The sequence below is a fragment of the Bombus vancouverensis genome, unplaced genomic scaffold, assembly GCF_051014615.1.
Source record: "Bombus vancouverensis nearcticus unplaced genomic scaffold, iyBomVanc1_principal scaffold0038, whole genome shotgun sequence".
NCBI lineage: Eukaryota > Metazoa > Arthropoda > Insecta > Hymenoptera > Apidae > Bombus > Bombus vancouverensis.
This window is the reverse complement of record NW_027468929.1, coordinates 9,994-32,558: the sequence shown is the minus strand read 5'-3', so window position 1 is coordinate 32,558 and position 22,565 is coordinate 9,994. Positions and strand designations below refer to the sequence as shown.

General features: G+C 38.6%; 1 protein-coding gene and 1 long non-coding RNA gene across 4 annotated transcripts; one reads left to right on the top strand and one right to left on the bottom strand.

Annotated features, from left to right (window-relative positions):
• Positions 1 to 5,032: 5,032 nt before the first annotated feature.
• Positions 5,033 to 7,043, bottom strand: LOC143304522 (uncharacterized). Its single transcript, XM_076626997.1, has 2 exons — positions 6,927 to 7,043; positions 5,033 to 6,437 (listed from the first exon to the last, which is right to left on the bottom strand). Exons 1-2 carry the CDS (start codon positions 7,010 to 7,012, stop codon positions 5,033 to 5,035), a joined length of 1,491 nt encoding a protein of 496 aa, XP_076483112.1. The 5' UTR covers positions 7,013 to 7,043.
• A 339-nt stretch (positions 7,044 to 7,382) lies between these two features.
• On the top strand, positions 7,383 to 22,134 carry LOC143304521 (uncharacterized). Of its 3 annotated transcripts, none has more exons than XR_013061180.1 (5): positions 7,383 to 7,400; positions 7,886 to 8,008; positions 8,502 to 8,590; positions 8,828 to 8,917; positions 9,019 to 22,134. It is a non-coding gene; the product is annotated as an uncharacterized LOC143304521 (long non-coding RNA). The 3 variants fall into 3 exon arrangements; XR_013061179.1 differs by having other exon boundaries at positions 8,696 to 8,917; XR_013061181.1 differs by lacking the exons at positions 7,383 to 7,400; positions 7,886 to 8,008 and adding an exon at positions 8,358 to 8,426 and having other exon boundaries at positions 8,696 to 8,917.
• The last annotated feature ends 431 nt before the right edge of the window (positions 22,135 to 22,565 follow it).

Below are 22,565 nucleotides of genomic sequence, written 5' to 3'. Positions count from 1 at the left end.
GCATCTTCCGCGACTTTACCACAAGCGTTAACGACGTTTGTTTTACAAATAACGAGGCTATTTTGCGTGATATTTACGTCGAATCCCTGGCTCAAAATCTCGCGACCAATTATGATGTCGTATTTTAGGTAATCGTCAGCAAGGACATGAAAAACTATCTCCAATGTAAGACCGTTAATACAAACAGTGGACAAAATCTGAAGTGTACTCTTAATACAAGTATTCCCGATCCCCCGCATCACTACCACATCGGTTATTCTTTTACCCGAAAATTTCGAGGCTAGGGACTCTTTGATTAACGAACACTCGGCCCCAGAATCAAAGTAAAATGGATACGACTCACCCAGATGGCTTAATCTACCAGCCGGAGCTTCCACTACACAGGAGTCGATCCGGCGTTCGTCAATGGAATCGTAGTTTCTTTTCCGCGATGATGGGCAATTAGGCGCGATATGTCCCTCCTCGTGGCATTTGAAGCAGGTCACCTTCGACGATGCGGCTGGTCGTTTTTCCTTCGGGTTTCGTATATCCTGCTCCTTCCCCGTTTGTGTTTGCAGGCGACACTCCGTTCTCCTATGTCCGTGAGCACCACAGCGGTAGCACTTAATCCGAGGAACTGATAGCCTGCTTCGTTTAGCTTCAGGTTCCGTTAGTGAATTTCTTGGCGAAAATGTCGGCTGATCGTTGTAAGGGAGAATCCTCATTTCATCATGAAATTCATCCTCCGTCCTGATATTATTCGCGAGCGTTAGTCGCCGAAAGCGTCGATCTTGTGAACTCAGTATATAAAGGGCGAGGGCATTGATCACTTCGGGCATCGTTAGATCTTGCAACTTCATCTGCAGCATGGAGCGGAGGCGACTACCGTACGCTCCCGGGGATTCAGTCTCCGACGGTCGTTCTCTGGATATCCTTATTAACGCCGAAGCGGCTGTCTCTCTGCCACCAAAACGCGAAAGAAATTGTTCCTTAAACGTTGGCCAGGTAAGCTTTCCACCGCGCACCATTTGTGAAAGCCAATGCGCAGCAGAACCCCTTAGGGCGCGATTTAGAGCGGAAAGTAACGCACTATCTTGCATCGGGTGGTCTTTTAAAATCAGATCAGCATGAGAGCACCACGCGGATGGATCGGCGCCCGCGCCTTCGGGGTCAAAACGTGGTAACGTTGCATCCTTAGATTCCGTACTCGGTCTTTGCTCCCCCTGTTTCTGCGCTAGCGTCTGAATTAACTCGCGCATAAGGACCATTTGCTCCTGTAGCACTTTAAACGGTTCTAATCCCACTTCTGATGTCGGATCACGATTCGAATTTTGGGCGCGCGACGACTCTTCATGTGGACTAGCCATCGTTTCACAAAGCCGAGATTTTATTTACACGTATATACAGGTCTATCACTAAGCTTAACAAATAATAGGTACAACTAGTAATAAGTCTAACAAACACTAAGCCTAATGAATAATACGATCTACGAATAATTAAATTAAATAATACTATTAGCAATGTTTGAGTTCAAACGAATCCACGGTCACCGGGATAACTCCTTACTAAGCGAAACTAACTTAGACGCAAATGCGATCGTCGAAAATGCTCGATGTATCACTCTCCAAGGCAATCGCAAGAATGCCAGCCTCGTGGAGATTTTTCTCCCTGTACGATTGCATTTTGTTTTCTATACCCGTTTGGAAGCATCGAGAAGGTTCCAAACGCCGTTGCTAGGCACACTCGTTGGAAGCATCGAGAAAGTTCCAAACGCCGTTGCTAGGCAGTTTCTGCCTGGAGTTTTGATTACTAATACAATGTATGTCCCATTGCATCGGCACCTCCGAGGCAACATCACACGTGGCTAGGCCCGCTCTCGAGGCCGCATGCCGCCACAACCACATTTCTCGGAAAACACATACAACCACTCCAGACCTCCGTTAGATAAAACATCCATCCCGTGACCGTGGCTACGTTCAGCGACCGATTGTCACCTCGAACCCAATCTCGCTTATTACAAATCTTAAGCAATTACAACTATAATAAAATCTAGGCTAAGGTACTAGAGGATGTTCCCAAAATTTCCAAGGAAAGGCTTCGGCTTTCCTTTCATCTCCGACATGTATATATACAGACATGCATGTTTCGTAATGTAGTTCTTATTTTATAATTCTTTACCGGAATGTAGGCTAGTTTCAAGTATGTATCTGTTTAATAGAATGCGCACACATATATGTCGGAGATGAAAGAACACCGGAGTCTGTAATTGAACAATTGTAGTTATTCAATCCGATTGTAATTGTTCGAGAGTTGTGATAATGAGCTTGGGCTCGAGGCGACAGTCAGTCGCCGAACGTAGCCGCGGTCGCGGGATTTGCCTAGCAAAGGTATGGAGTAATTCTATAGCTCTCCTTAAAGGAAATATTCGTGGCGACACGCGACAGTAAACATTCCAACGGTTTCTGTCCCGTGGCTCGCCACACGCAGACCCTATTTTTCGAGTAAGATGATTGCCAGATGTCGATGCGTCTCCGCAGTACATGTTCGGCTAGCTCGAGGGCCCGTTATAAATCTTAAGGTTTAGTTAACTAAAGTCCTTCAAACAGACAAACAGTCTTTGTCCCAACTACGGGAAGATAGGGGAGACATATTTTCAACGAGCGCGGTCTCCCACTAGCAACTTTCCCTCGAGGGCGGCTAGCATATTTTTCTAACCACCGATATGGAGATTGACCAATTAGCAGCAACGTCAATTTCCCTTACTTTCTGAACGAAGGCTTTTCTCGACGAATCCGATGATCTCGTATCCTTAGACACACCCCATTATAGTTTTCCTCTGTGGCATCATCGGGACGGGAAAGGCATTCTCGTTCGCGATCTCACTGATGAAAGGAGTAACCCTTTACGACCAGTGAATATCACGCATCCGACTTAGATTTTGTGAGTACGTTCATCTATCATCCCGTCGACCGCGGATTCGTTATTGAACCTAGGATCATTGTCATTAGTTTCTCGAGTGCCTAACTACCACGGTTACTTGTCCGGCTCTATAATAATTGTATTTGCACTAGTCAATGTCTTCTCTATTGCACAACGACAACGTGTAACCCAAACGAAGATTCGTTTCACGCCCCTAACCCTAATTCTAATGTTCTCTCCGACATATATATATGTTTCTGACAATGTAACTTTTATTTCTTTAATAATACAATATTGTATGTTTTATGTATTCGTTTGATTATTAAGTCTTAACTTCGTATATACTTATACTTCATAAATTGTGTTACGTCGCGTAACACTCTACCTAGCCGAGGCCACACACCGCGGGCAATGTGGCAACCAGATGTCTTCGGATACTCGCAGCGTATCCTCCATAGTTTCAAGGACCTTCCATAAATCTCATAGATTTCCTAGGAAAGGTCCTTCAAACAAAACAAACATCTGGTTCGGAAGAATTTCCAAAGACTATTGTCTACCACGGCTTAACTAAGGAAAGTTGGTTTTTCGCACGTACGCTGCAACTGTCCTCCCACTAACCACTTTCTCTCGAGGGCGGTTAAGACCCTTCGTTTAACCAACTAGAAACGAAGCCTATTCCCTCACTCTCCTAAATAACATCGGCACAAACAAATCCGATGGTCCCGTGCGCTAGACACACCCATCCTTAGCTTTCCTCCGACACATCATCGTCTCCCAGTACAGTACTGATTTTACATCCTTCGAACGGTCAACATCCTTCCACCGGGTATACACACCCGCAGATCAGTCACTCGCTCATCTCGTACATACGCATCAGCGTAACTGTCTTCGTTATAAGTTGGTGGAATAAACGGTGAAATATAACTTACTACTGTGTCATATTCATTTAACCACCTCTGTTATCTTAATCGAAACAGGGGAACGACTACTTCGCGGCGTCGATTCACCGAATCGTAGCGAGAATTTACGCCTCTCGCTGACGCGTTTTCCTCGCGACCGCGTCTCTCCGCGAACGGTCGTAACAAATCGATAATATTGTATTTGTTGCATAGTATTATAAGCATTAACTCTAGTATTTACTAGTTCATTACATGTCTAGCATATATGTTTATATTTATATGTAACTCTCCAAGTTGATTGATTAAAATATATTTATATATACATGTATATCTGGTGTTTCAATTATTTCCCCTTTTGTAGTTATTCTTATTTCCCGGTTTATTTGTTTGGTTCGTAACTCGTTCAATCCGTTAGCTGGTTTCATTTATTATTTTTTTTATACTGATCGGATTTATTAGTTGCCCTCGCCTTGTTAATCCTTCCTTTAGTTTCGTAGCGCCGTGTGTTCGTTTGTGCATTCATATCTTTATTCGCGCGTTTTGCATGGGATAGTTTTCTTGTTCTCGTTACGGCGCGTGCGGAGCGCGGGACGTGACATCCCCGCCCTTGGAGTTCAAATTTCCAAAGGAAATTTGACTGATGGTATCTCTGAGTTCGCTCAAGGCGGACGTAGATGTCGTTGGTAGTTGAGTGACTACCGGTGTTATCGATATCCCTTGAGGTTGTGCTGTTTGATCATCGATATTTCGTTTTCTTTTGAGGTATAGTAGCAGGTGGGTAACCGAGCCGCATATTGCTGCTAATAGGGCGATTCCACATCCGTAAGTTTCACGTAATTGGTATCCATGTATGGCTATATCTATTATCGTCTTGATTAGTTTAAATATTACAAGTATTCCAAATATTGCTGCACTGACGGTTCCAAATTCCATGAAACCAATCCATAAGCTTGATATGGTATTTTTTGCTATTGTCGTTAATGTGTTTTCGTCCATCATTCCCAGAATGTTTACTGTTCCAGGGACGATTGTTTTTCCTGTTTCTCCTCTGGCCAATGTGTTCAAAACTGCAGATTTTTCTGCCGGGAACATGACGTGGTCCCGAAGTGCATCAAGGTCCTTTTGGGTGTATATTCCGCTCGTGGCCAACGACGATGGTGCTGAATATTACATACATATACATATATACAATATATATATACAATATATATACAATACATATACAATATACAATATTACATATATATATACAATAATACATCCGGGCGGAGTTCCTGTGGTGCAATTGTTTCCATGGGTTTTGGTACGAATTTGTGCCAGAGTCCGTCGATATTGTATAGTGTAGGTAATACCGCGCTACATTCTCTGTGGTTTCCGTGTTGCGTTAGAATGTGTGTTTTTGGCGTTAAAAATGCGGTGCGATTCCCTTGCCAAACGGGTAGCTCCGAGTAACATTCTGTTGTATGTCGTACCTTTACTTGTACCGGAATGCATTTGACTATGTGGACTGCTTCTCCTGCGATCAGGGCCATGTGTCCTGGGGTTTTGGTTATGGTATATGCAAATTCATCGGGCAGTAAGATTGCTAAGCTTAAAGCATTCTCTATTAGTTTCTTCTGCGTGGTACATCTTTGTGTCAATATATCATGGTACAATGTTGTCATTTGTCGTTTAATATGTTTCTCTACGTAAATGAATTTTGAGTTGACGTATGCGAATATGTCCAAGTTTTCGACTGCTGTCTTTCTTTTGGAGATGAACGTATTTCCTCTTGTTGTTTCTAACAGGAACAATTTGGGATGTTCGGTGGATAGTAGGGTATATCCACACAGTGGCTGTTCTCCGGTTTTAGTCAGTGCAAATGTTACTTCCTGCGTTGTTAGTGCGTAAACTGGTTGTGCTGATTCTCTGTTGGTTTTTATTTCTTGGATCTTTGTAGCAATTCCTTCATATAGCACATCGTACTGATCAAATTTGCATGGTGAGGGTGGTTGTGGTTGCCAATAAGTGTATCCGTCTTCAGCGTCTAGACAGTTTCCTTCGCTAAAGGTACATACCGTTCCTGATTTCAGTAGAATTTTGTTCTCCTCGATCCGTACTGGCACGACTGCTGATTTTAAACTTATCCTCACTGTTGCTTGTACGACGACCTTTTCCCAGCTCCCGTATGGCTCTACATACTGTGTTCCCTGGCAGCTGCCGTCGTCTGTTAGCTTGCCGGCTAGGACAAGCGACCTTGTTTCTGTTGCATTATCCTTTAGGCCAACTATAAGGTTTTGTGGTCCGAGTGAAAACGTGCCGTCTTGGTGCATCCTTGCGCATTGTTGGGCGGTTGTTTCATGGAGGTATTCGGCGAATCCGTTATGCACTGCCGACGTGTGAGAGTGCATGCCACAGTAATATACAATTCGAGTTATTTGCACCTTGCATTGCCTTACGTTGGTAAATTCAAATTCTGAGAGTTGAAGTAATTGTATATAAATATCTTGGGTTTCAGTCAATGTAGGCTGTATGCTGCAGTCCCCGATGGAGTTTAGAGAGATAGTGGTAACATTGAGGTGGTTGCCATTGCAGTCATATCCTACCAGGCCGTGTGTTATTTTGATGAGGGTGAGTACGATGACTAGGCAGTTCATCTTCCTATCAACAATTTATTAAATGGTTTCTTACTCTCGGGTTTATTAGAAATAAGAATAACCTTTTATTATTATTATTAATATATAAAAAAAAGTTTATATGTTTTTTTGTGTGTTGTTTTTTTTTTTATTATTATTTTTTTTTTATTTCAATTATAGCTTGTCTTTGAATATATATATATATATATATATATATATATATATATGTGTGTGTGTGTGCGTGCAATGGTAAATATGACGACTTATTTTACGAGTCACTTAGATTATCAATAGATATCGCCTACTTTACAACATGCGTGTATGTATATATTGTTAAACATTAGGTGAAAGTTATATGCATAGTTATAAATGTCATTTGTTTACAGGTGGATAGCAAAAGTATTTGGTTTCGTGAGTGGCGTACAGGTGCTTTACAGTTCTACGGTACGGATTGCTATTCCTTGGACTAAAAAAAAAAATTCTTTCGATGTCTGTCAGATTTTTGTAAACGAACATGCATGGAAGGATTTTCTGCAGAGATTCAAAATGCTCTCTGGATTCCTCGTGAAACGTCTGGACAACATCTACATGTTCTTCCATCCGTCGTTCAGAGAATGGTTGATGAATTCGCCATCAGTTCTATACACACATACAAAAATAGTTAATATATATATATTATATATTTTTTTTTCTTTTTTTTTATATATATATGTTTCATTCGGACCTGTTCCTTGTATGAATACTGTATCTCTGTATATAATATAATATATATAATATGTTATGATTATGTTAGTTGTTATTTATTATATGTATTTTCCTTAACTCTCTCCCCTTTTTTTTGTTGTTGTTTTTTTTTTATTAGTACCTAATATTACTATTATGATGCTGTATTTCATTCTATTGGCTATTATTTGGATGTGAGCGCGACGAATTTTTCAACATGGCCGCTCGCGTGTATCTTTGGTATGGCGTTGGTTTAATGTCAACAGTAGCGTGTCGTTGAAATAGTTAATTAATTGTTAATCACTATAATTTTACTTAGTAATGTTTTTGTAATATTGTTTTGTGTTTCATGATATTGTGTGTGTCAATACCGTGTGCTACCTTAATGTGATAGCATGGATTGTATTGTTATCGAATTTCGATAGTCATTGTTTTGATTATACGTGACTTGCATTTATATAAGTCTTGTTTAATTTAGTTAATGTTTTTTGTGTATTGTGTTACCAGATATTTTGTGTAGCGTAACTTTATTCTTTTGCACCGAGTTCAGTCATGTTGTTAATATTTAGTTAGTCTATCTTGATTAATTTCTAACCTACTTCTGTGTTTATTGACCTTTCTCATTCTTTTCTATTAATTTATTATTGCTTGTACTTGCTATTTGCTATTATTTTGTGTATGATATGAATTAGTTTCTTTATTAGTGATTAAAATCTATTTGTTAGATTAACATTGTCTGTAATTCTTCAGATTCTACTCTTTCGATGCTGCATCACTTACCTAGATCATTCCCACAACATCATCCGATTCTTCGATAAGCCTTGGATACTTACTACGGTTGTCTTCAATCGTCTTATATCTGTGGCTATAAAGGTACTGTTTAATTCATTTAATTTAATATGTGTATAATGCATTGTGTGTGCGACCGCTATTGTGCATTACAAAATCCACTTCTACATGTTAGATATAATAATATAACAATGCTACGTAGATTAATACATAATAAAATATCCTTTTACTTTCAATTAATCTATCTTAATTATTTTCTAACCACTTTCTATATTTATCAGCTATTTTATTTCTTCTTGTTAATCTGCGAAATCCATGCATGTACACTTCCTTGTATGGTGATTGATTGTTCACGAGGTAAGTTGCACTTTCACTGTTTTCGTTATTCGTTGAACTAGCTCGTTTCCCATTCAAACAGTAATTGGAGCACTTGTAATAAGCTTCTTTTCTTTTGAGGTTTCCGCCATCTGTGTTGTTCGATGAACAGTGCAATGCTTCCACAGTATTGTTATAACATTTAGTACTGTTGTATTTTGCATTAAGGCAATTGAAGTTAATTAGTTCATTTATTTTTCAGCTGGCTGTTGTACATGGTGTTTCGCAAACAGAGATCCATAACCTATTTTGCACGTAAACCTTCTCGTATGATGATTACTTGTTCACAAGGTAACTTTCACTTTCACTCTTTTAATTTTATTGAATCAACACGTTGTATATTCAAACAATAATTGGAGTACACATGATAATTTTCCTTTTTTTTTTCTTTTTTAGGTTTTCGCTATCTGTATTATTCGACGAACAGTGTCACATTTCCTTTTGATTTATCCACAATATAGTTATAACACTTAGTAACCTCGTATTTTGCACTGAGACAATTGAGACTAATTTATTCACTTATTTTAGGTAGCTGTCGTACATTATGTTCCACGAACAACGATCCATAACCTATACTTGCACGTACACTTTCTTGTATGTTGATCACTTGTTCACAAGGTAACTTTCACTTTCACTAGTTAATTGTTCATTGAGTTAACACGTTTTATATTTAAGCAATAATTGAAACACATATAATAATTTTCCCTTTTTCCTTTTAGGTGTTCGATATCTGTATTATTCGACAAACAGCACTACAACATACACTACTGCACTACGTTGCCCACTGAAATCACTTTATTCATTGTTTATTTCGATTATGCGCTAGTTTTAGCTTGTTTAAGTGCACTGTTCGCGGAATCCCTTTTACTTCAATCTTGACGTTTTGGTTCTGCAGGATTTCTAGCACTTTATATGGTCCAGTATATTGATCGGAGAATTTTCCTTTACTGGGTTCTTTTAGTAAATATATCGAATCTCCTACTTTAAAATCCTGGGGGTTGATTCGTCGGTCGTAATATTCTTTTGATCTTAGTTTGGATTTTATTAAATTTTCTCTTGCCATTCGTTGTACGGTGTTAATTTTATCGAACAGGTCTTCGAGATATTCTGCGTATGTTGGTTCCATGTTCTCTTCGATTATTACTTCACCAGTAGGTTCTCTGGCTAAATGTCCAAAAACTAATTCGTGCGGGGAGAATTTCGTTCCTTCGTGTACAGAGGTATTATAAGAAAACATAGCTAATTCTACCCATTCGTCCCAATTTCTGGAATTTTCAATGTATAATTTGAGATATTCAATCAGTACGTGGTGAGATCTTTCGATTGAACCGTTACTTTGTGGATGATATGCCGTCGTGGTGTATTGTTTGATGCGGAATCTCTTTGCTACTTTCTTCATTAGTGAGGATGTAAAGTTCGTTCCTTGATCAGTGAGAATAGCTCTCGGTGATCCGAAACGACAAATAAATCGCTTTACAAAAGCGTCCGCTATCTCGGCTGACGAGATTCCTCCTAGTGGAATCCCAATTGAGTATTTTGTTAATAAATCTTGGATGGTTAATATATATTCATTTCCCTTTTGAGTTTTTGGTAATGGTCCTACAATATCCATACTAATTTTATCGAATGCTTTACCCGGTGTGTCTGTAAGTACCATTGGTTGTTTTGCTTTTATTCTTGTGAGTTTCTTTAATTGACATTCCTTACATGTTCTTACGTAATCTTGAATTTCCTTTTTCATATTTTCCCAATAGTAGTGTTGTCGTATTCTTTGATAAGTTTTGGTAATTCCTTTGTGTCCTGCTACGCTTGATTCATGTTTTTCTCGTATTATGTTGTTCCGCGCTTCCACAGGTGGAGTAATTACTTCTCCAGTGCAAATGGTGATGGATAAGGTTTTTTCCATAAATATTCCCTTTAATTTTCTGATTGTATATCGCCAGGGTATTTCCTCCAAGTTTCCTTTGCTAATGCTAAACGAAGTTAACTGTTTTTCATTTACTACGTCTAATAGAGATCTTAGCGAGTTTAATAAATTGTCTGGTGTTATTGGAATATTTCTATTTTCCTTTATCGGTAGGGATACAATGTATTTTCCGGAATCGTAATTCAATCTTGCTTTTTCTAACATTAAATCTTCATAACGAGGCAATTTTCCCGTTTCCTTCATTTCTAAGGCTCCTTTATCTATCGGTTTGCCGTGTATATCTATAAATACTACTTTATGGTCACTTACTCTTGCAATTGAGTCTCGGGTTTCCGAAATTTTTAGTTCCGCAATTATCGTAGGTCTCGTGTCCTTTTCTTGTTGTTGAATTAGTTCTGGAACTACAGTGGAGGTTTCTTTTTCGCTTGTCGTGTCCGTGTCTTCCTTTTCTCGATTGGTTATTTCTCTGTCTGTACTTACATTGATTTCTGTTAGTGCTTGGTCTAAATATTTTATGGGGGTTTCTTCTATTGTAAAATGTTTTCGGGTAAAACCCTTTCCTTGGTTTTTGGAATCACTGGGTTGAGGCAAGACGCGTGGTTTGGCTTCGAATACGGGAGAGTCTTCCGTTGACGTGTCTATTTCGAATCTTTTTGGGACAGGATAGCGAATCGGTGAGACTTCCTCTCTCTTTCTGATTGGTAAACATACTTCTGGAAGGTTCCTGCGTCTGCGTTTACGTTCGCTCTGCCTTCTTTGTATACAATATCAAATTCAAAGTCCGATAATTTTAATTTCCATTTCCAAATTCTGGAAGTAGGATCTTTGATAGAATGCATCCACACTAAAGGTTTATGATCGGTTACGATAGTAAACTTTCTTCCGTAAAGATACGGTCGGAAGTGCATTGCGCTGTAAACAATTGCCAGCCACTCCTTTTCTATGGTAGTGTCACGTCGATTCGGGGTAATTTCACGTTCCGCACGCAAGGTGAGAAATTCGTACTTAAATTTTGATTGTTATTAGAAAATTTATTGAACACTGACACAGTAACAATACAGAATGGTCAAACAGCACAGAAAAGAATGTTCTTACAACGACTCGAGAGGTACTTTTTTATATCAAGGACCCGGCTCCTGTGGAGGGGCTATCGCTGGATGCCGGTCACATAGGGTTTCTATTACTGCTTAGCCATCATTTTGCTGACCAAGGTATGTGAGGCATAACCATCCTTTCGTTGCGTTCTCACGACCACCGTGACATTCCCCCCTCCTTAGCTTCGCTTTGCTCCGCTAAAGCGTAAGGCTCTGGTGGGGCTTCTAAGTTGAATGATCCCCTCATCTTCGTCTTCGGTGATATTTTGGAAGGTGACCGTCCTTGGTACTGTTGATGTTTGATCGATCCTGTTTACGCGAGCGGTAGGGCAGAGTATTTTGATACGTACATTTTTAGGAAATGATCGGCGTAGACATTCGAAAAGTTTACATTTGTACATTACATATATTGTTCCTAGTCCTAGGGCTATGATTCCTAATATTTGTAGTGTGGATATGCCATATTTCTTCAATGAATTTATGCGTCGCTCAAATTGCAGGGTACTGATTTGTGTTTGTAATGTGTCGAGGTTGGCTTTATATTGGTTAAAATTGTGAGTTACTTTTGGAGCTGTTTCTAATATTTTCTCTAATATTGGAACATCTGTTTCTTCGAAGCTGTATATGCTATTCTTAAATTTGGTTTCGTAAGAGATATTTTTATGTGATCCTCCTATTTTCATAATATTATGATCGTATGTGATTATGCACCCGGTTTTACTGCTAATTAAGCTTGGTTGTCTAATTTCTAGGATTTTATGTGTCTTACATAACACGTCGATTTGTACATTTTTCGCAGGAATAATAATATAATGGTTTTCCGTCTGCAAAGGTACGAACGTCAATTCTTCCAGCTTGAAGACAGCAGTCGGGCAAGTTTTGACCGTCTGTCGATTAGTAATTAATTCTGATCTGCATTCAGGTGAATTGATTCTATTGTGACTCGGTTGAGTTTTTTTACAAATGTGGATGATTGCCGTTCGTTTACAATATTTGTTTAAGTAGTGACTATCGACAAAGGTGTATTGTTCTGAGTCGGTTAGTATCAAATCAGTTTCTATTACAGGCGCAATGAATACAGAGTTTTGTTTGGAAGGTATCGGGTAAATTTTAGTTATTTTCCATTCATTGTTTTCCAAAAGCGGCACAGTTATTGTATATATAAGTTTGTTATCTCTTATCCATACCTTTAGTTTGCTTAGATCTAGAATTAGTTGAAAGTTTTGAACTGAAGGTTCGATATGGTTAGTCATAAAGTTTTGTCTCGTTATTTGGTCAAGTGTTTTTAAGAATTGTTCGGGTTCTATAACTTGTGGGTTTATGATTCCTTGTTTCCCTAACATAACAGTGTTAAAAATTTCGTCGATGTTTATATGGAGTTCTGATATGGTAGATTCGCTTTGAATTAATAGGGAGACTAATATTTCGTTTTTTTCATTGTGGTTTTCAATCTTGTGTATATCGTTGGCTAAGTTTTCAAGTTGATTTGTTTTGGTATTGTCTAGCACGCGTTTGATGAGTGCGGTTTGGTTACTAAGAATTGTTTTTATTTTATTGTTGGAATCAAATAATGTATCGATGTTCTTGTTAATGAGTTCTAAATCGTTTTCGTCGAGAGTTCCGAATAAAGTTTTGGATACTGAGCCTATGACATTGAGCAATCCGCGTTTGCTTTTATAACGCAATAATAATTTGAGTTGCCGAGTCAGGTTTTGAAGATTTCTGTACTTAAATTTTAGGCTGCTTATTTCTGGTATGTAAGCGCAAGGTGGTTTACATTGACGGTCTATTAAATCTATTACGCGTTGTAATCTATTAACTTGGTCAATTGGATCGTTAAGGCCTACTATAAGGGTGATATCTATTTGTTCGTTGTACAGATAGCAATTGTCAATGTGTTCCAGGAATATGTTGGCGTAATTCAATGGTTTTACTTCTAGATCGCTTCTAATGTACTCGAGTGTTATGATGATCCATATTATGGTCTTCTTCCTGAAAGGTAGGGTTTTAGCCTGTTACCGTGGATTCTTTGCGTGTGACCGTTGGAATATTCGATAAGATAGGTGGGTGGATTGGATGAGAGGATTTCTGCAGGTCCTAGCCATTCGTGGTCTAGCTTGTTAGTTTTGTGATCGTTATGTACCCATACTTTATCTTTTACTCGGAATATCGTCTGTGTTTTAATAATTTTTCGCATTTGATCCCTCTGGTATCGCTTTTTGTTAGATTCGGTAACTCGTCTTGCTTTAGCTATATAGGCGTTGTGTCGATTTTTCCAGAGGTTAAACAATTGTTCTCTGGTTAGGCTAGGAGTGGTTGATATTGAGGATGGCATGTTAGCTTGTCGTCCAAATGTTAGTTCGGATGGTGTATGTCCGGTCGTCTCGTGTACTGAAGTATTATATCCCATGCATATTAATTTTAAGTTTTCATCCCAGTCGTTCTGTCGGTCGGTCGTACAAGTTCGAATAAGGTCCTTTACTACGGCATGCGTTCGTTCAAGGGATCCGTTAGATTGTGGATGGAAAGAAGTGGTTTTTATGTGTCGGATTTTGAAAGCCCTTTCAAATGTGTCCATCAATTTACATACGAAATTTCGTCCCATGTCCGTCAGAATACTTTTTGGTGCGGAAAATATGTACACATAGTGATCCAAAAGTTCGTTAATGATTGAGTTGGCTGTTTGGTCTTTTAAGGGTATGAGGATGAGATATTTGGTTAATTGATCTTGGATAGACAGGATAAACTGATTGCCCCGTTTGGTTTTGGTGAGAGGTCCGAATATGTCCATTGCGATTTTGTCATTAGGATTAAGGGGTGTGTCAGTTATCATAGGTTGTTCCTTGGCCCTGATACGATTTAGCTTTTCTCGTTGGCCGGTTTCGCAGTTTTGTATGAATTCTGTAACGTCTTGTTCTAGGTTTGTCCAGTGATGGTGCTCTTGTATTCGTTTCACGGTGCGGTGTATACCTAAGTGTCCTACTAATTCGTTATGATTTTCGCGTAGTATCGTTTGTTTTTGTTCGTTATCGTAGTCTACTGGCGGATCTTGTCCAAATATTAATTTAATTTGAGGGAATCTAGTTGTTAGAAACCTTAGCATGAGTTGAATATTTACCTTTTCTAACGTGCTGAAGCTATTGTCGTTTATTCCTATTTGTAAGCGTCCGGTTCGGTGTTTAATAAAGTGTTTGGTTAATTGACGCAACCAATGCTGTTCGTTAAAGTCTCCCAGTTCGGTCTTTGTAATTTGTTTAAAGTGTGGTCTGTTAGGTTTTTGGGTTATCAGAGCTGGGGTGATATTGATTTTCCAGTCTATATACTCGTCATAATAGTCCGGGTTTTCTACATTGGGTTGGATTTCTTCATTAGTGATAGGATACAATCGGGATAGAGCATCTGCAGCTGTATTTTCTTTTCCTTTTTTGTATTCGATTTCATAATCGTACTCCTCGAGTCTCAAACGCCATCGCATGAGTCTCGATGAGGGGTCTTTAACATTCTTTAACCATTTCAAGGCTTGATGATCGCTTTGAATTTTAAATTTTCTACCAAGTAGGTATTGTCTTAGTCTTTTGATTGACCATACTATTGCTAATAACTCTTTCTCGGTTGTGGAATAATTCTTTTCAGGAGGGTTCAAAGTTCGGGATATATAACAGCATGGATGTCCGTCTTGGGAGAGTATTGCTCCTAACCCTTCGTTACTTGCGTCTGTTGTTAATGTGAATGTTTTTTCAAAGTCTGGATATTGTAGTACAGGGGCTTTGCAGAGTTTTTGTTTTAGTGTGTCAAATGCAAGTTGTTGTCTATCGGTCCAGTAGAATGGAGTGTCCTTTTTTGTGAGATCTGTCAATGGTTTTGCGATTTTAGAAAAATTACGTATAAATTTTCTATAGTATCCAACGAGTCCTAAGAATGACTTTATGTGGGTCGCGGTCTTTGGTGTTTTAAAGTCTTTCACGGCTTGAATCTTTTTGGGATTAGGTTTTACTCCTTCCTTTGTTACTACGTGTCCTAAGTATTCTAATTCCGGTTTCAAAAATTCGCATTTGTCCGGTTGTATTTTTAATCCTAAATTTTGTAGTCTGTCTAGTATAATGGCTAGATTTCGGTTATGTTCTTGGATGGTGCTCCCGAATATTATAATGTCATCCAGGTATACGAAACAGTTATTTCCTATTAACCCCCGTAGCGCGGTATCCATCATACGTTGAAACGTCGCCGGTGCGTTTTTAAGGCCGAAGGGCATGCGATTATAGTGGAAGTGACCTTGTGGGGTTGAGAATGCAGTATATTTTTTGGAATTTTGCTCCATAGGTATCTGGTGAAATCCTGACGAGAGGTCTAGGGCCGAGAAAAATTTAGCTTTGCCTAAGTGCTCGAGTATTTCGTCCGAATTTGGTAAAGGATACGCGTCTTGGTCTGTTTGCTCGTTTAATTTTCTAAAATCTATAACGATTCTCCATTTTTGTTTGCCTGATGCATCTAATTTTTTTGGAACTACCCAAATTGGTGCGTTATATGGACTGTCCGATGGTTCTATGATTTGTTTGTCTAACATGTCGTTGATTTGAGTCTCGATTTCCTTTTTATGACATTCGGGCGGTCTATAAGATTTGATGTTTATAGGTTTGTCTGTCTTGAGTGTGATTGTATGTTCTGTCAAGTTGGTACATGGTAATGAGTCTGTTTCCATATTAAAAACGACTAAGTAATTGATGAGGATTTTCTCAAGGGGTTCTCGAAGTTCTGGATCAATATGTTTGGTACGTATTATTTGTGCGAATTTATTAATTTGGCTTAGTTTATCGGGTTTCTCTATTTCGTTTGTAATGTGACAGATTTGCTTACCAGTGTCGATGAAACATACTGTTGTGGGCTTTCCTTCGATGTATTGGGCGGAGATTAGAGTTTCGCCTGGTCTTATCTTGCTATCGGTTTCCTGGAATGGTAATATAATTTCGTCTAAAGTTAGTTTATTGTTAGTGACGCTGTATTGATACTTTGTAAGGAATGGGAGTCCGATTATTCCATCTTCGATTAGGGGAAAGTTGTTAGGGACTACGTAGAATTGATGATTTTTCTTGAGCATGGTTAAATTGCAAATTTTGTTAGTGGTATGTTTGTCACTTCCCATTAGGAAGGTTTTTGGGTTAGAAGTTTGGACGTTTAGTGAGGCTTTTTCTTTTATAAGGTTGATTCCTGCTCCGGTATCGATGAGGAATCTGGCTCTTCCTCCGTCTCTTCGTTGCAGTACGATTGATAGTAATCTTCCGGTGGTGGTGCAGTTAACTCGAGGTAAGCTTCCTCTGGGTTCTCCGTTGTTTGGTTTACTCGAGGTGGAATCTTTCCTTGGCTGGCGAATGGAAAATTTCGAGAGTAGCATTTTTCGGCTGTGTGTCCAATTCGTAAACACTTTGGACACTTCGGTTTCATGCGGTTGTCTAATGGTCGGCTAGGTAGCTGAGCAAAAGTTTGTGGCTGTGAATCGGTAGTAGTTCGCTTGGATACTAATGTAATGTTGTGAGATTGATTCTTTGGGCGGTTGGCAACACGATTTGCATCTCGTAACCATTGTTCTCTATCAGCTGCTAGTTGTTGGGCAAGGTTCAGGTTCTTTGGATCGCTAGATACCACCATCTGTCCTATCTCGTATCGTAAGTTGAGCAAATATGTTTTAAGTGCTTCGCGTTCTTCAATATCTATAGCTACGCGTCGTTCTGTTGGTGTGCGGTTTTCGTTTTGGACTGCATAATTTAATTCGTTTAGCTGTTGTCGGAATCTGGAGTTAAAAGATTGTACACTTTCTGTTGCCCCTTGTTTTAAATTCTTTAATTTGTCCCTACAGTTGCTAATAGTTGTTGGTGTTAATACGTGTTGTCTTAAGCATGAATATAAGTCTTCGAACGAGTTGATTTTTAGATATCGTATGTTTCGTTTCGCGTTGTCGGTAATCTTTTCGATCAGTATGAGATCTAATAATAGCTCTCTGTCACTTGCCTTGCACCTAGCTCTTGCTTTGCGGACCGATAAGATGAAATCTTCAACGCCTACGTCATCTTGACCACGTAGTGTCTCGACAGTTCGTATGGCCTTATCTGCCTCGAGCCCTCGATCTTCGTTGTAGTTGTTTATTGGTTTAATCGCGGCGCGGCTAGATGCGGCTCGTGGTCTTTGTGACGTGTTCGGTCCGTCAGTTTCGTCATCCGTTACGTTATCAGCAGCGGTTTCTAAATGGGCGTTTATTTGCGACTGGTCAGTCTCGGTGTCGTATTTTATTTCCATGGTTTTTGCAAGATCGCGTATTTCTTTAGAGCGATTTCTATCGCTAGTTTCCGCAAATTCTTTTATGTTTTTAATGTTTTGATCGGTGCTGTTTCTAAAGCTTCTAAACTCGTGAGTTAGGCTTTCAAATTGTTCAATCAGGGTAGCGATTAGTTCGTTTTGTTTAGCGGTACTCTTGTCAGTTTCTATTACTGCTTAGCCATCATTTTGCTGACCAAGGTATGTGAGGCATAACCATCCTTTCGTTGCGTTCTCACGACCACCGTGACAGTAGAGTAGTTTTGTTCGGCGGAATTTAATAGTCTTGAGGCATACGCAATCGGCAAATCCTTTCCGATTGGCCCTTGACTCAGTACACCGCTTATTGCATATCCTGATGCGTCTGTGGTAAGGTTAAAAGGTTTAGAAAAGTCTGGATATTGTAGAATGGGTTTCGTCATTAACGCTGTTTTTAAATTATTGAATGCATCTTCTTGATTTTCCGTCCATTTGAAGGGAGTATCTTTCTTTAATAGTTGTGTCAATGGTTTCGCGACCTTGGAGAAATCGGGTATAAATCTTCTGTAATATCCTGCTAGTCCCAGAAATTGTTTGATATTTTTCGCCTTCTTTGGTCGTGGAAATTTTGATACGGCTTCGACCTTTTTTGGATCGGGTTTCACGCCATCCTCACTAATTATATGTCCCAAATAATTCACCTCATGCCGTAAAAATTCACACTTATCGGGTTGTAATCGTAATTTGGCTGTCCTCGGTCTTTCCATTAATTTATTAAATTTAATTTCGTGTTCCTGGAGAGATCTGGAATAAATCACTATGTCATCCAGATAGACGAATAGTTCTATTCCTTGCAGACCCGATAATACCGAGTTCATTAAACGTTGAAATGTTGCTGGGGCATTTTTTAATCCAAAGGGCATTCTTTTGAATTGAAAATGTCCGTATGGTGTCGAAAATGCCGTTTTGTGGGCGTCCTCTTGCGACATACGGATCTGGTGAAAGCCTGATGCTAAGTCAAACGTGGAAAAATATTTTGCACTTCCTAATTGATCCAATATTTCTGTGATGTTGGGTAATGGGAAGGCATCGCCAATCGTTTTATCGTTCAATTTTCTATAATCGATAACTAATCTCCAGCGTTTATTTCCTTGCGAATCGGGTTTTTTGGGCACAATCCATAACGGGGAGTTATATGGAGATATTGATGGTTCCACTACGTCCGTATCTAGCAATTCTTGAATCTGTCGATTTATCTCTTCTCGATGTATTGGCGGATATCGATACTGTTTGGTATTAATTGGTATATTATCTGTGGTAATTATTCTATGTTCCAGAACTTCAGTTGCCTCCAATGTATCTCCTGGAATATGAAATCTATCTTGATTGTTACGAATCAATTTTTTTACATTTTCCTTTTCTTCTTCGTTCAAGTGTTCGAGTCGTAGTAACTCATTTATTTTTTCGTATCTACTTTCCTTCGATTTTAAAACTGTATTACACGCTGTCCTAGGAAGCGGGGAGGGATTTTCAAATTGCTTAATTACCATCGTCGGTGTTGTAAATTCGTAATCTCTTGAAGTAGTATTTATTACTCTTATATAGCCTTTTCCTTTATGATTCCTCACAACTGCATTTCCGAAATAGATTCCCTTGCTCGGCTCGATTCTTGGAATAAATCCCTCTTTTATCTCTGGATTAGCGATATTAATTGAACACGTTATTGAACTTCGCTTCGGTATAATTATTTTCTCCTTAGTGTCGAAGGGAATATAAATATTTCCCCATTTGATATGTTTTTCTTCATAATCTAAACGAGCTTTACAACCTGCAAAAAATTCGGATCCTAAGATTCCGTCTTGATCGATTAGTAATGAATCATCGACTACGTGAAAAATAACCGGATGGCCCGCGACCTGTATTACCGTCTGCCCTAGGGAGACCAGGCTCGTTGCCGTAATTCCTCGCACTTCAATTGATTCTTTCTCGTCGATGATGGCTGAATCGGGTAAAGCAGGTTTCTTGATAATATTGATTTCCGATCCAGAGTCTAACAATAAACTCGTCTTGGTTTTTAGATTTGGGGAAACTATTCGTGCAGTTGGGGTCGTTGGAGAATCGTTAAATTTTACTGAAATAATTCGGAGAGGTCGCCTTCCGAATCTGAATTCAACTCTTGATGATTTTCCTTCGCCGGTTGCTTGTGCTTCGCTCTTTCCCTTTTGTCTTGAGATTCTGGATTCTCTGTCTGTGGCCTTGTTTGGTTGTGGGATGACTCCCCCACAGTATTTAGTGGCTGTTCGTTCGATCTTATAGTCGGCATTGCGTTCGCTCCGTCTCTCGTTATGGGTGGTGGAGTTGATCTCGCGTGGGTGGCTGCCCTCGTCCTGTTTGTTGCCGTCGGCGCCGGTCGCCTGATTGCCGCTTGTACTCTCGGGCGATTCGGCGTATCGTTCCCTCGTGGCTCGCCCCATTCTCCCGAAGGACGTGTTTGGTTTCCCGACGGTCTCGAAGCGTAGGGTACGATTAATCCGGCGTCTACTCGGGCTTTAAATTTGTAACAGTCCTTCACTAAATGTCCGGGTTTTTTTACAATAGTTACACATGATATTTTGTCTATTAGTATTCGGAAAATTCTGCGATGGAGGTACTGATCTTCGATCTTGGCGGTTGTTTCTGATATTGTTATTAGTGTTCGAGGGACGTGCGTTATCGCGTCTGTAATAGTTCGAGGGTGTCGGTCGATGGGGTCGCGTTCTGTCGGTTATTTGTCTCAATTCGTGTGTTGCTTTAACGGCTTGACGATACGCATCTTCTAAAGTATGGTACCCTGCTATTTTTACTCGAAAAGTGTTAACAATGTGTTTTCATGATTTGTTTCTCGCGCCTGACTTCCATTAATCCCTAATATTCCTGTCGCCATGACGCGTATAAATCCAACATGGCTGCTCATAAATGTCATCAGTAAAGTTTTAGTGGCGGGTCTTTAGTTTTGTTTGATATCGAAGTAAATTTTCGTCTGTCGCTCGTTTTTCCTTATTCTACCGCAATCAGAACATTTATTTATTAACATTATTTTAAAGTGACAGTAGTATATCTCGTGTGAATATACGTATATATATATGTTTATGTTGTGTGTTACTTCAGTATAGCTAATGTTTTGTAATTCTTTGATCGCGTTATTTATTGTTTCGAGTAGTTTATTTTATAGAGCATTCGATAATATAAAACATATGCACTCACACGTACATATATATATATGTATATACGTATTTATATGCCTATTTCTCTTGCCCGTATAGTGTTCATACGAAATGAAATGTTAATTATTTGTTTTATATTAATTTCTTTTAATAAGATAGAACACGCACACGTATATATGTATATATTTCTGGCAAAGTGATTTTCATTCAGATTCTTTAGTGATATAGTGTTGTGTATTTGAGGTTATGTGTCAATCATTTGATTTCATATATACATATATATCTTGTATTGTGACAACATAGTATTGAAGGTTTTGTTTCTAGATTATTGTGCGTTTAATGTGTGTTTACATAATTGTGTTTGATGATAGAATTTCTGTATGCAATTCCTCGAATCGTTGCGGTGTTAATTATTTTGAGCGTTTGAGCTATCGACAGGTTGTCGCTTAGTCCCAAGTGTTGCGTTGTGTGTTCTATTTCTTTTGTAGATTATTAATAGTAGTTTTAGTTTAGAAAAATAGATTATTTATATGTTTATATAGAGACATGCATGTTTCATAATCAAATTCTTATTTTATAATGTTTTACCGGTATGTAGGCTAGTTTTAAGTATGTATCTTAGATTGTAGAATGCACATAGATTAGTAGTAGTTTAGAAAAATAGATTATTTATATGTTTATATAGAGACATGCATGTTTCATAATCAAATTCTTATTTTATAATGTTTTACCGGCATGTAGGCTAGTTTTAAATATGTATCTTAGATTGTAGAATGCACATAGATTAGTAGTAGTTTAGAATATAGATTTTTATATGTTTGTATAGAGACATGCATGTTTCGTAGCGTAGTTCTTATTTTATAACTCTTTACCGGAACGTAGGCTAGTTTTAAGTATGTATCTTAGATTGTTGATTTGAATCAATAATGTAGAAAGAGCATACATTAATATAATTTATATATGTATATATACAGACATGCATGTTTCGTAACGTAGTTCTTATTTTATAATTCTTTACCGGAACGTAGGCTAGTTTCAAGTATGTATCTGTTTAATAGAATGCGCACACATATATATATGTTTCTGATAATGTAACTTTTATTTCTTTAATAATACAATATTGTATGTTTTATGTATTCGTTTGATTATTAAGTCTTAACTTCGTATATACTTATATTTCATAAATTGATAACATTGTATTTGTTGCATAGTATTATAAGCATTAACTCTAGTATTTACTAGTTCATTACATGTCTAGCATATATGTTTATATTTATATGTAACTCTCCAAGTTGATTGATTAAAATATATTTATATATACATGCATATCTGGTGTTTCAATTATTTCCCCTTTTGTAGTTATTCTTATTTCCCGGTTTATTTGTTTGGTTCGTAACTCGTTCAATCCGTTAGCTGGTTTCATTTATTATTTTTTTTTATACTGATTGGATTTATTAGTTGCCCTCGCCTTGTTAATCCTTCCTTTAGTTTCGTAGCGCCCGCTCTCGAGGCCGCATGCCGCCACAATCTCACTTCTCGGAAAACCCATACAACTACTCCAGACCTCCGTTAGGCAAAACGCTTATCTCGTGAGCGTGGCTACGTTCGGCGACCAATTGTCACCTCGAACCCAATCTCGCTATCACAAATTTTAAACAATTACAGCTATAATAAAATCTAGACTAAAGTACTAGAGGATATTCCCAAAATTTCCAAGGAAAGGCTTCGGCTTTCCTTTCATCTCCGACATATATATT

What these genes read in the sequence shown, in the direction of transcription:
- LOC143304522 (XM_076626997.1), bottom strand. Translation starts at nt 7,012, where the DNA reads ATGGAAGAACATGTAGATGTTGTCCAGACGTTTCACGAGGAATCCAGA. An exon ending in CAGAAAATCCTTCCATGCAT is followed by an intron (nt 6,438 to 6,926) that starts GTTCGTTTACAA and finishes AATTGTTGATAG; the next exon opens with GAAGATGAACTGCCTAGTCA.